The following is a 12,500-nucleotide window of genomic DNA, read 5'->3' on the forward strand; positions in this document are numbered from 1 at the left end:
CGCGCTATATAAATAATAATAATATAGCGGAGATCGTATAGTACAGCGCTACGGAATCTGACGGCGCTATATAAATAATAATAATAATATAGCGGAGATCGTATAGTACAGCGCTACGGAATCTGACGGCGCTATATAAATAATAATAATATAGCGGGGATCGTATAGTACAGCGCTACGGAATCTGACGGCGCTATATAAATAATAATAATAATATAGCGGAGATCGTATAGTACAGCGCTACGGAATCTGACGGCGCTATATAAATAATAATAATAATATAGCGGAGATCGTATAGTACAGCGCTACGGAGTCTGACGGCGCTATATAAATAAATAATAATAATATAGCGAAGATCGTATAGTACAGCGCTACGGAGTCTGACGGCGCTATATAAATAATAATAATAATATAGCGGAGATCGTATAGTACAGCGCTACGGAATCTGACGGCGCTATATAAATAATAATAATAATATAGCGGGGATCGTATAGTACAGCGCTACGGAATCTGACGGCGCTATATAAATAATAATAATAATATAGCGGGGATCGTATAGTACAGCACTACGGAATCTGACGGCGCTATATAAATAATAATAATAATATAGCGGAGATCGTATAGTACAGCGCTACGGAATCTGACGGCGCTATATAAATAAATAATAATAATATAGCGGAGATCGTATAGTACAGCGCTACGGAATCTGACGGCGCTATATAAATAAATAATAATAATAATATAGCGGAGATCGTATAGTACTGCGCTACGGAATCTGACGGCGCTATATAAATAATAATAATAATATAGCGGGGATCGTATAGTACAGCGCTACGGAATCTGACGGCGCTATATAAATAATAATAATAATATAGCGGGGATCGTATAGTACAGCGCTACGGAATCTGACGGCGCTATATAAATAATAATAATAATATAGCGGAGATCGTATAGTACTGCGCTACGGAATCTGATGGCGCTATATAAATAATAATAATACTATAGCGGGGATCGTATAGTACAGCGCTACGGAATCTGACGGCGCTATATAAATAATAATAATAATATAGCGGGGATCGTATAGTACAGCGCTACGGAATCTGACGGCGCTATATAAATAATAATAATAATATAGCGGGGATCGTATAGTACAGCGCTACGGAATCTGACGGCGCTATATAAATAATAATAATAATATAGCGGAGATCGTATAGTACAGCGCTACGGAATCTGACGGCGCTATATAAATAATAATAATAATATAGCGGGGATCGTATAGTACAGCGCTACGGAATCTGACGGCGCTATATAAATAATAATAATAATATAGCGGAGATCGTATAGTACAGCGCTACGGAATCTGACGGCGCTATATAAATAATAATAATAATAATAATATAGCGGAGATCGTATAGTACAGCGCTACGGAATCTGACGGCGCTATATAAATAAATAATAATAATATAGCGGGGATCGTATAGTACAGCGCTACGGAATCTGACGGCGCTATATAAATAATAATAATAATATAGCGGAGATCGTATAGTACAGCGCTACGGAATCTGACGGCGCTATATAAATAATAATAATAATATAGCGGAGATCGTATAGTACAGCGCTACGGAATCTGACGGCGCTATATAAATAAATAATAATAATATAGCGGAGATCGTATAGTACAGCGCTACGGAATCTGACGGCGCTATATAAATAATAATAATAATATAGCGGGGATCGTATAGTACAGCGCTACGGAATCTGACGGCGCTATATAAATAATAATAATAATATAGCGGAGATCGTATAGTACAGCGCTACGGAATCTGACGGCGCTATATAAATAAATAATAATAATATAGCGGTGGCTGACGGCATTTAATAAAAGTGGGAATTTGGGAGAATTTCGAATTTTAACCCAATCTGACACATTGTGAAGCGTGTGGCGCTCGGCCATGGCCCCGCTTACCGCACTGTAAGGGACAGGCTGCGGAGTGAAGTGGTTTTGGTGCGCGGATCCTGTCCCAGTTATTATTTTATTCTCCTGCGCTGCAGTCTATGTTGGTGCCTATTCAATGAGGCAGATTTCCCATGAAGCACCGCGAGCACAGCTTACCTCTTGCAGTCACTGCCTGGACCATCTCCCAGAATCCCCCGCGGCACCTCCCGCCATGACGTGCTATAGCACAAATCACCCGGTTTTCCTGACCGCCACGTGACTCCCTCCACCCAGCGTGCGTAGCGCGGGGAGACGTGATCTGATTGGCTGAGCGGACCCGCGTTCCACGCCTCGCTCTGATAATGACGGCGTTACGCTTCCTATAAGGTGTTGTCATGGTGACGAGGTGGGCGTGTCCTGTCTAAATAGAACAAGCACAGCTTTATTGCTCCAAGCCCGGACACAGAGCAGCATGCCGGGCCTGGTTCAGTACATAGTGCTCCGCAGGGACCTGCAGGCTGTCCTCGGCTGGCCCCTGGGGGCCCTGGTGGCTCAGGCCTGTCATGCAGCTACAGCCGCCATTCACTTGTATTATCAGAACCCAGAGACACAGCAATACCTGCAGGAGCTGGACACCATGCACAAAGTGCTACTGGAGGTCAGAGACCTGGGGCGGGGGGCAACAAGAATGGCAGCAAGAGGGGATAATGGCAGCAAGAGGGGATAATGGCAGCCAGGAGGGGGCAACAAGAATGGCAGCCAGGGGGGGCAAGAATGGCAGCCAGGGGGGAGGGGGCAACAAGAATGGCAGCAAGAGGGGATAATGGCAGCCAGGAGGGGCAAGAATGGCAGCGGGGGGGGGGGGGGGAGGGGGCAACAAGAATGGCAGCCGGGGGGGGCAAGAATGGCAGCCAGAGGGGCAAGAATGGCAGCCAGGAGGGGCAAGAATGGCAGCCAGGAGGGGCAAGAATGGCAGCCGGGGGAGGGGGCAACAAGAATGGCAGCCAGGGGGAGGGGGCAACAAGAATGGCAGCCAGAGGGGCAATGGCAGCAAGAGGGGATAATGGCAGCCAGGAGGGGCAAGAATGGCAGCCGGGGGGGGCAACAAGAATGGCAGCCAGGGGGGCCAGAGGGGCAATGGCAGCAAGAAGAGATAATGACAGCCAGGGGGGATAATGGCAGCCAGGGGGGGCGATGGCAGCAAGAGGGGATAATGGCAGCCAGGGGGGGGGGGGCAATGGCAGCAAGAGGGGGCGATGGCAGCAAATGGGGAACAATGGCAGCCAGGGGGGCAATGGCAACCAGGGGGGTGATGGCGGTCAGGGGGGGCAATGATGGGGGGCCAGGGAGAGTCAGCGAGGGCCAATGATCGCAACTGACCAGGGCAAGAGGGCCAATGGACTGGGTAGAACTATAAAAGTCAACATAAGGTTTCCAAGTAAGAGAAGAGCCTCTGTTCAGTGAGGTTTCAATCCAGTTTTTGAAGCAGTGATAACAGGAGAGGAGATGGACTAATTCAGTGGTGTAATATACATTTACATGCTGCAGCTAAGCATATATCGGCTAATTTAGGAATCTGCCCCAGCTCTTCCGCTGGCACCCCCATCTCTAACTTGTTTCCAGAACACCCGAATTTCCCCACACTCCCATAAGCCCTGATAAATGTCTGCCCAGTCTCCCACAATTCAAACATTTAGCCGATTTCTCTCATTTTGAGAGAAAATAGTTTTTCAGGCAAGTAGTAATCACGGTGTGCTATTTTCCAATGCATTTTTTGATAGGACGCTGATGTATTTTAAGTAGTTTGACAGTTGTTGCTAGGAGCATATTGTGAGTTAATGTAAGAAGATTAGTCAATCCATCAAGATAAGCCCAACTGCATGGTGGAGTAGTCCAAGTGAGGTCAAATTATAGAATGGAAGGGGCTAATGCAGTAAGAAGCAGGGGCGAGTTGTGTGGAAAAAAATAGTGGCGATCAGGCCGCTTGTCTGAGGGTATGCAAAGAACATTGAGGTCAGTAAATGTATTTTTGCTGAAATGAGAGGATTGACTCCTTATGGTGATCCAGAAAATAGTCTATTCTAGTATAGCCTGCTGCTTCCCAGGAGCGGTAGGGTTATTGAGCATCCCCCATCCTGAAAATGTGGGCTACATAAAAAGTTGATAATCTGGTGTATTGCCAGTGAAGCCCTAGAAGTTGTCTCACCGCCTTCCATATCTTAAAAGTGGATGCCAGTAGAGGATTTCCACGTGCTTCCTTTGGGAGGGAGTATAGTCCTGATCTAGGGACAATCTAGGGCATGTCAGAAATGTGCATGTAGAGCTTTAGATTTGGAATATTGAGACCTAGATTAAACCTGGTTTATGATACCTAGTTTATGTTGACAGAGGAATTTAGAGAATAAAGTGTTTAGAGTGTGAAATAAGTATGAGCAGGGCCTGCAAGGGATATAGATGCTTAGGTATTACGACTGATTGATTTTAGGGTCACTCTACCAGAAAAAGAAAGAGGGAGAAGTGCTCAGCGGGAGAGGACATCCCTCACCTGAGTCAAAAGTGGGGTCTTCTTAGAACGATATAAGGTGGACATGGTTTTTTGAAAGATCACTCCCAGGTATTTAAAATTTGAGGTCGTCCTTAAGATAGTCAGTGACTGTTTTATGTTTTAAAAAGAAATGGATCAGAGAAGAACAGATCCTGAAAGAGGAAGAGAATAGGAAACCGTAGGAGAGAGGTAATTTGGAGAGGACAGCTATTTTCACTTTGATGTCTCACTGTAGTAAATAACCCTATAAAAGTCTGTGTCGCAGCGACGAACTGCAAGGCTCAGTGTAACAGTAACTTTACTTGTGTTAATATCTGTGTCCATTCCTAGGTTCCTGATGAGGCGACGCTAACAAGCTTGGCAGAGACCTTAAAGAAAGAAAACATTGATCACAAAGCATGGATCGAACAACCAGAAAATATCACCACCTGCATTGCCCTCAGACCATACCCCAAGGAACAAGTGCACCCCTATCTGAAAAAATTCAAACTACTCAAATGAAGGTGCATAGAATCCTCAGCCATACTGCGGAGTGCCAACACGTCTCTATCAGAAGGAGGATTGGAGCTGGCTACAATGTAACCTCTTACCAATAAGGAACAGCGAAGATTGTTTGAGAACGACGAGTTTGGGTAGCTAAATATCCAGATCTGTTCCCCTTGTTACATACTGCGAGGGACTATACAGAAGAAATATTGGAAAGGGCACAAACAAATACAATATAACTCCCTAATTTATTAGACATTGATACTGAAAATGCCATGTGCATGCGTTGGACATTCCCAGCAGAATAAAATATCTCCAAAATGTAAATGTGTTTCAATGTATTTGAGCTGTGCAAAGAAATAGTGTTTACATCCCAGAATCAGCCACATGGTATGTTGGGTTAAATTACCTGATCTGATTAAGTGAGTTCAGGAAGAAAATGTAAATGGCGTTAGTCACCCCATACCAATTTTACAATGTCTAACGAAGACGTGGTTTTCAATGCTGCAATCAGTTTCTATTCTGCTATTTAAGCAATACCACTCTTAAGAGGAACTATCATGAACAATTATGTGATAGCATTTATTAATGCTTGCTGCTTTGCAGAGTGTTGTGATGGACGTAGCTCTTTACTGTAAAAGATACAGGGGTTTTGATATCTCCTTCAGACTCTGTCAGCGAGTGTCAGTGTCCTCCTCTAAGCAGTGTCTACCAGGCTGCTGCCACAGATCCAAACAGTTAGACAGACCAACTGCTGTCTGTAGGGAACTCAGCAGCCCCCATGGGGGGGGAGGCACAGCAGCTCACACGGTGGCAAACACAGCAGCTGACTCTGGAGGGAGGACAATTGATCCATTTTTATTTTTTTTTAATGTTATAATGCATCAAAATGTGTAGACAACCAATCCTTTTGTGTAAATCCTCACACTGTGCATATTCAGCCTTCAACTCTCCTAGCTCCAGGAAGTAGCTTGGCCAACCATAAGCCTCCCATATGGAATATGAACCGTTGAACTTGTCTAACCCAGTGCTGGAAGGGTTAGTGTAGGGGAGACTAGGGTTTCCTTTCGTTATCAGCTTTCAACTACAGAGACAATACATTGGCAAATTATAATACTGCCACAGCTGACAGTGAAATATATTTATATCTCACAATATTCAATTTCATGGCCAATTGTTGTAATACGATCCTTGCTATATTTGCATGTCATATGCCAGGGAGGAAAGACTTCTAGTGTGGTGTTTTTTTCATGTTTGGGTAAGAAAGCCCTTACCTCGCACAAATCTGAAAGGGAACAAGTGTAAATGTCAATCAGATATCTGTTCCTTGCTGAGTTTCTAAAAGTTATGATTGTTTTAGCTGAGCTCCCATTACTTCAGGGGGCCTAGCCTGTTTATGTGCTACACACAATTCATAGACAGACAGACAGACAAACAGGTCTGTGACTGGTTTTTGGTCGCCATATTAAACAGGACCATGAAAGGGGGGCGGGGCCTGACAGCTGACTGAGGCAGACGTGTGTCGCAGGGGCTCCTTGATTTAAAAAAAAAATCAAACACATACGAAATTAAACACATTGCATCCGACTTTCGACGGCAAGCTCTTCTAATCTACTTACCTGTACCGTGTCTGCCTAAAATGTGGAAGATAGCTACCAAGCACTCAGCGCAACTTGCCCTGGGGGGCTTACAGTGTCAGGACGTCCACTCCACCTCACAAACTAACCTCTTTATCAACTACTATTTTGTACAACTAAATGAATGTTTTGGTGATTGTTAATCATTGCACTGCTAAAAATAAAGATACACAAAACATGACCATGAAGGAACAGGCAGGCTTACTCTTTAAACTGGAAGTCTTCAGGAAATCAGCAGGGATTTGCAAACTTGAGGCAAACATATAAGAAACAAAGCTGTCTTTTAATTGTACTTAACCTTTCTCCAACCCTGCGCCTTACCTCAGACTATGCATCTTCTGTGCTGCGACCTTGGTTTCCAAATGGCGGCCTGTTTAATTGTAGTTTTGTGAAGCTCCTAATGTACAGGTTTAATTAACATGGGGTCACAGATTGACCGTTTTCATTCTGGGTTGATGTGAGAGTGAAATTAGCACGTTACATGTAACAGCTGCTCTGTGAAGTGTCCGTGAGCTCCATCCACTGTTTCCTATTGCTGATGCAGTAGGGCCATACGTGGCCTTCACAGTCATTATATCAGGACTCTTCCTTAAGAAACATTAAGTGATATGCACTGCCTGTCACTCCCATTTGTGAATGTCAAGGGAGGCCTTAACATGTAGGCAAATTCAAAACACGTTCTCACCTCGATAGCCAAGGAATCTCCACAGAGTGCTGACTTTTCTAGAGTTCGATTTTATAATAAGCTCAATCGTGTGTGTGTGGCCAGTGTAAGTTCTGCCCATTTTGTTTTTTGGGGGTATATGCATCAGTATTATTGGCTTATGATGTCACGGATGACCTCATGTAACAGTAATGTTTGCATCTGTTCTGTCCAGGTAGGCATCATATTATTTATCCAACCCATCAGGCTTTTTTTTTTTTTTTTTTTTTTTTTTTTTAAGTAACTGGGATTGTGTGCTTTAAGCTTTGCCATATGTTGGTTGCAGATAGGGCCTGCTAATGGTTTATTTCACGATGACATCATGGATAGAGGTCTCGGAAAACCGTTTATAACGGGGTTGCCTTCAGAAGTTGATAAGATGAGTCTCCTCAACTGTAAGCAGGTTGTACAGACCGCAATCTGACGGTCCAACTATCACTATGACCTATGTAAATTCTGCAGAGTATAACCATCATACGCTTACTTTCATTTCTGTGCATTTAAATATATTGTAATAAAACACACCACTGAGATAAATAGATCAGGATTTTAAATGACTTTATTTACAATAAACAGAATAATTAAACATTGAACAAAGCCAATAATATAACAGCAAAAAGCAATATTATTCAGCCATCTTAACCCCTTTGCAGCCAGAGAGATTCATCTTTCATGTCTTCCTGGCATCAGAGGGGTTAAACCTACCTAATGCCAGGAGTCGGTTTAGCAATATGCTACAGACTTCTCTGAAATCAGATCGGTTCATAAATCATGTTACATTCTTTTCTCGTTCTGTAATGCATCATTACTTAAACAAATTAAGTTGCTGTTCTGTAAAATAGATTTGTGTGTGTTTTCAGAGCAATTTAAAAAAAAAAAAAGTTAACAAAAATAAAATAAAATTGCTCTTTAAAAACCTTTTACTGGAAATACCTGTTTTGATGTTTAGATTTAATAGTTTTTTTCCATCTTAAAGTACATTCTTTCCTTCCCCCTACAAGGAATAAGTAGAGAAAATAGAAGCAAAAAAAAAGAAAAGTATAATTTGTTACGAGGTTTTCCTTATGAAATTAAAAGAACCATCTGTTGTCTTTTAACAATAAATTATTCCGTTATTTGTGTGATCGATAGCCAGCATTTATTAAAAACAAAAAATAGGTATTTTTCCTCATTTTGTTTTAAAAGGGAACAAGTTTGGTTATTTACCAGAAAACAGCAATTTTTTAAAATATATTTATAATTATTGAGTGGGGGGGGGGGGGGGAGGGGTGGAATTATGAAAAATCCCGGCATTCGCTTTTTTTTTTTTCCTTCTTTTTTTTAAGAAACAGTCGCAATATAAAATATTTGAAACTTATTTTCATACCTTTTTTTTTACATTACGAAAAGCAGCTGGCTAAAGAATCTCGATCCAAAATGTAAGAATAAATTGTATGTAGCAAGTTACCAAAAATGCTCGAATGTATGGGCCAAATATTTTTTTTTTTTCCTTTTTCTATTTTTCTTCTTTTTTTTTTATTTTTTTTTTTAAGCAGTAGGATCTAAGAACATTCTGGAGCGAAGTAAAAATAAACATAATATCGACATTTTTGACATGCTGGTTATTTTACAAGTTTCAGAAGTCAGGTTTTGAGTAAAGCAGTAAAGTTTCCCACCACTTAAGAAAAAACTAAACAGTTCATGTTGTGTGGCAAGCTCTCTATGTACAGCAAGTTTTTAATTTTTTTTTTATTTACCTGCAGCAACAAATAAAGCGAGGTGACAATGTATTCATAGGCACTGCCTTTTCTATTAGGGAGGTGCGACATTGCCAGTTGTGGCAATACTTGGTGGCCACTTTTTATTTATTTTTTTGAAAAGTGAATAAGACAGCAGTTAATTAAAAAAAAAAAAACAATGTATACAGTGGCTAAAATCTAAAATTAAACTGCTTTCACATCAAGCAGATAAACAAAGGCATTTTCAAATATGCTACATTCTACTAAAGCGAACCTACATATATGTGCAGAAATCTCTCTTTATAAGAGCATCTTATTTTTTTAATATTGATTTTTATAGTATGCATACTATATTTAAACAGTATTTTTAGAACTCAAAAGTGATTGTTATTTTAATTATGCCACTACTTTTCATTGAGTGTCACAGGGAAATTAACTTCTGCTGTAGAATAAGGTAAACAGAGTAACTACAGGTCAATCGGTGATAAAATTGGTCATTTTTGTAGTCTTTCTGTTCCAGAGGGGAGTGAAATGTGTTGGGTATCCCTCTTCTGCTAAAAAGTATAACAACTGAGGTACTGTGTAAGCCCTGGAATGGACAATAAACCAGGAAGTGAAAGGCAGTGCCTGTGAACGACCTAACACAATATAACAAAGCTTACAAAATGACAATAAAAAAAAAAAATGATGTTTCTCTCCAAAAATAATATTAAAAAAAAAAAAGAAGACTTCCTTCCATTTACATAAAAAAAAAGCAAGCTTAAAGGCCTGGTTCATTAAAAAAACAAAAAAAACACAAACAGAACAATAAAAATGACAAATTCCTGTTGCATGATACCGCTGCAGGCTACAGGCAGTGGGAATATCCTGAGTATAAGTTACATTGTTATGGACTTAGTAATGGCGAGTCTGGAGGGTATACAAGATTCTAGCAGCAGGTTAAAGCGATTACTTATCTTAGACTAGACATCTGACAGCGGCTTGCAGGAAACTAAACACAAACCACTCTGTTTATAACGACCCAGAATGCTTAGTGGTGGGGGCACGGAATGTATGTACACAAAGTTGTTGATCGTGATGATTTTTTTAAGGCCTCATCCGTTCCGTTCCTCTGGTAACAGAAGGGGCTAAACACAACAAAGCCAAAAAGCTGTAGATTTTTCTTTTTATACATATACGTGAGTGGTCAGCAGAGATTTGGGTGGGTCCTGATGATTTTAGGATTGGAATGTGGTCTGTACACCAACAGGGAAACATTTACTGAAATTATTTAGTCTATTTTATTGCCTTCAAAATTAAAAGGGCTAAAATAATTGTGTGATCAAATCAACACACTTTTGTTTACGGACTTTCATAGATTTCAGGAGCCTTCACCAATTAAATGCATTAGCCTTTCTTATGGCATGTTCAAATTTAAATTTATAGCTAAAGCTCCTGATATAATTTATCTTTCAATCAGTAGGAGCAAGCTTCTCTTACCCATGTAGGTAAAAAAATTAAAACTCAGCCCTCCCCCTAAAGAATAAACACCGTAAAACACCGGTGTAGTGCGATTTGCGATTATACTACATGATCATTTATGCTGTGTATGCATCATGTGTAACACTAGTTAGCAGTAATGTCAGTAGAGAATTCCTGTAAAAAAAAATTAAATGTAAGAAATATTTAGTTGCAAGAGGTAGGATGTAGATTTTTAACACAAAATCTCAGAATAAAGAAATAAAAAATACACGCAGATTAATTTGGAGAGGTCGGCTACGGCTCTAAATGAGCCTTGAGATACATTTAGACTTATGTGGTCCATAATATTTTCTTCATTTGTTTTCCCCACAGGAATTCACTATTATATCATACGTTTATTTCCTGTTTTGTGACGTTTTTCTCATTTTAATAGTATAAATGTAGCGCTTTTAGTTTTTCGCAGCTCATTGCTAACGCTGATGTCTATGATGCAAACTATATGTTCTTAATGTGGTGTCATCATAAAACCGGCTTGGTCGGAAACAGAATTCTCTCCACTACTGTAAATTTGTCTTCCTTTATGACCAACATTCAGTCCCAAATCAACAGAACCCACTCTGGCTTCTTCTATTTGGTATTAGTTGTCTTTGAATCTTTGAATGTCCCAGTTATTCCCCCAATGCACTACTACAGAAATTAAATTTAATGACATATGTTACCCCCACCGAGGAGAACTTCTAATACAAGCAAATACTAATTAAAGTGCAAGGTAATCTGCTGGGTAAAACCCATTACTGTTAATTGATGTCTGTTTCATTTTGCCTTTGGTTGCTAGAGGGTGGGGTATGCAACAGGTCCCTCCCACAAGCAGTCTCAGGGTTTTCCAATAGTTTCCTTTTTAAGGAGCCCATTGGTGCAGTCTGGGACCGTGTGATAATTGCATATCTGTATGACAATGGCTATTGAATTTCTCCCAAGATAGTTTGAGGCTCATATCAGGTAAGGGTGACAATAGCACTCGTGCTGGTTATAATTATTCCTCCTGTAACATTCAGCTGCACGCATACTGTTACCCAGCCCTGCTACAAGCCTATTTGCATAGCCCAGTATAATAACTCTCAGGGGACATTGACAATGTGATCAACGTAATGTGACATATGGAAACAAACACAGCTTTTACCAAACTTTGTACAAAATAAGAGCATGTGTCTTTTCGATGTGAAGCGGATAGCCTAGCCAAATCTCGCTGACCCCTATATACAGCTCATGGAAAAAAATAATAATCAGATATTCAATTATTTCAATGATTTTTCCCATTGTCAAGAAAAAAGTTCATTTTTTTTCCCCAAGAAATTGTCAGCTTCATGAAAATATTGCGGGCTGCCCCATTCCCTGCACCAGCGGCAAAGGGGTAAAAAATAGGCCCTAAAATGTGCGCAAAGCAGGCCTCCCACTTAGAAAAATCATGATTGTACATACAAGCCAAAGATAGCTCTACAAATGCACTTCAGCTGCAACAAAGATGCGCTTTACCTCGGTATAATATATATATATGTACTTTTCCCCCATCCCCGCCACCCGTAAATTACCCAGAACCCTCCTCTTCTCCTCTTCAGGTTCCATTTCAGTGACAGAACCAGCTGAGACTGAGTTCCTCATGGGACATTCTAAATGAGCGTCTTAAAAAAAGCAAACGCCCAATCCATTCAGTGTCATCACAGCAACTGCGTACAAAAATAAGTATCATCTGTCATTTGGCTCGAAAAGGGGACCAGTGGTCCGATTGTCCAGCCCTGCAGCTCTCTTTATCTCCAAATGTCCATCGCTGTCCAAGCATTATTCAAAGGGGACAGGGCAAAAAGGAAAAATTAAACAACTGCGGCAAAGGTCAAAAGAATGTTTGTGTTTTTTTTCCTCTCTAACAGTTCTGAACAAGGTTTTTGTTGGTTTTGTGTGTTTGACCCCGCAGTATTTCATCCCAAAAGGATGGCTGCAGTTTGAGATATAAGAACAT

General features: G+C 40.7%; 3 protein-coding genes across 7 annotated transcripts in view; 1 reads left to right on the forward strand and 2 right to left on the reverse strand.

The window, feature by feature from the left end:
* CENPO (centromere protein O) overlaps positions 1-2,185 on the reverse strand; it is a 29,909-nt gene extending 27,724 nt beyond the window's left edge. Inside the window, exon 1 of the mRNA XM_063441992.1 lies at positions 2,114-2,185. The gene's annotated coding sequence lies outside the window, so the exon portion shown is untranslated. The remainder of the gene's footprint in view (positions 1-2,113) is intronic.
* A 172-nt stretch (positions 2,186-2,357) lies between these two features.
* Positions 2,358-5,294, forward strand: PTRHD1 (peptidyl-tRNA hydrolase domain containing 1). Its single transcript, XM_063440804.1, has 2 exons — positions 2,358-2,594; positions 4,812-5,294. The coding sequence occupies exons 1-2, from the start codon at positions 2,409-2,411 to the stop codon at positions 4,980-4,982; spliced, it is 357 nt and encodes a 118-aa protein (XP_063296874.1). The 5' UTR covers positions 2,358-2,408; the 3' UTR covers positions 4,983-5,294.
* A 2,554-nt stretch (positions 5,295-7,848) lies between these two features.
* Positions 7,849-12,500, reverse strand: part of NCOA1 (nuclear receptor coactivator 1) — a 456,420-nt gene continuing 451,768 nt past the window's right edge. For all 5 annotated transcript variants that reach the window (XM_063441994.1, XM_063441997.1, XM_063441996.1 and 2 more), the window contains exon 21: positions 7,849-12,500. This exon is cut by the window's right edge. The gene's annotated coding sequence lies outside the window, so the exon portion shown is untranslated.

The sequence above is a fragment of the Pelobates fuscus genome, chromosome 2 (genome assembly GCF_036172605.1).
Source record: "Pelobates fuscus isolate aPelFus1 chromosome 2, aPelFus1.pri, whole genome shotgun sequence".
NCBI classification, from domain to species: domain Eukaryota; kingdom Metazoa; phylum Chordata; class Amphibia; order Anura; family Pelobatidae; genus Pelobates; species Pelobates fuscus.

Excerpts from the sequence above, each read along its gene's own strand:
- PTRHD1 (XM_063440804.1), top strand. The coding sequence starts at position 2,409 with ATGCCGGGCCTGGTTCAGTACATAGTGCTCCGCAGGGACCTGCAGGCT. Across the intron at positions 2,595-4,811 it reads TGCACAAAGTGCTACTGGAG|GTTCCTGATGAGGCGACGCT; the intron begins GTCAGAGACCTG and ends GTCCATTCCTAG.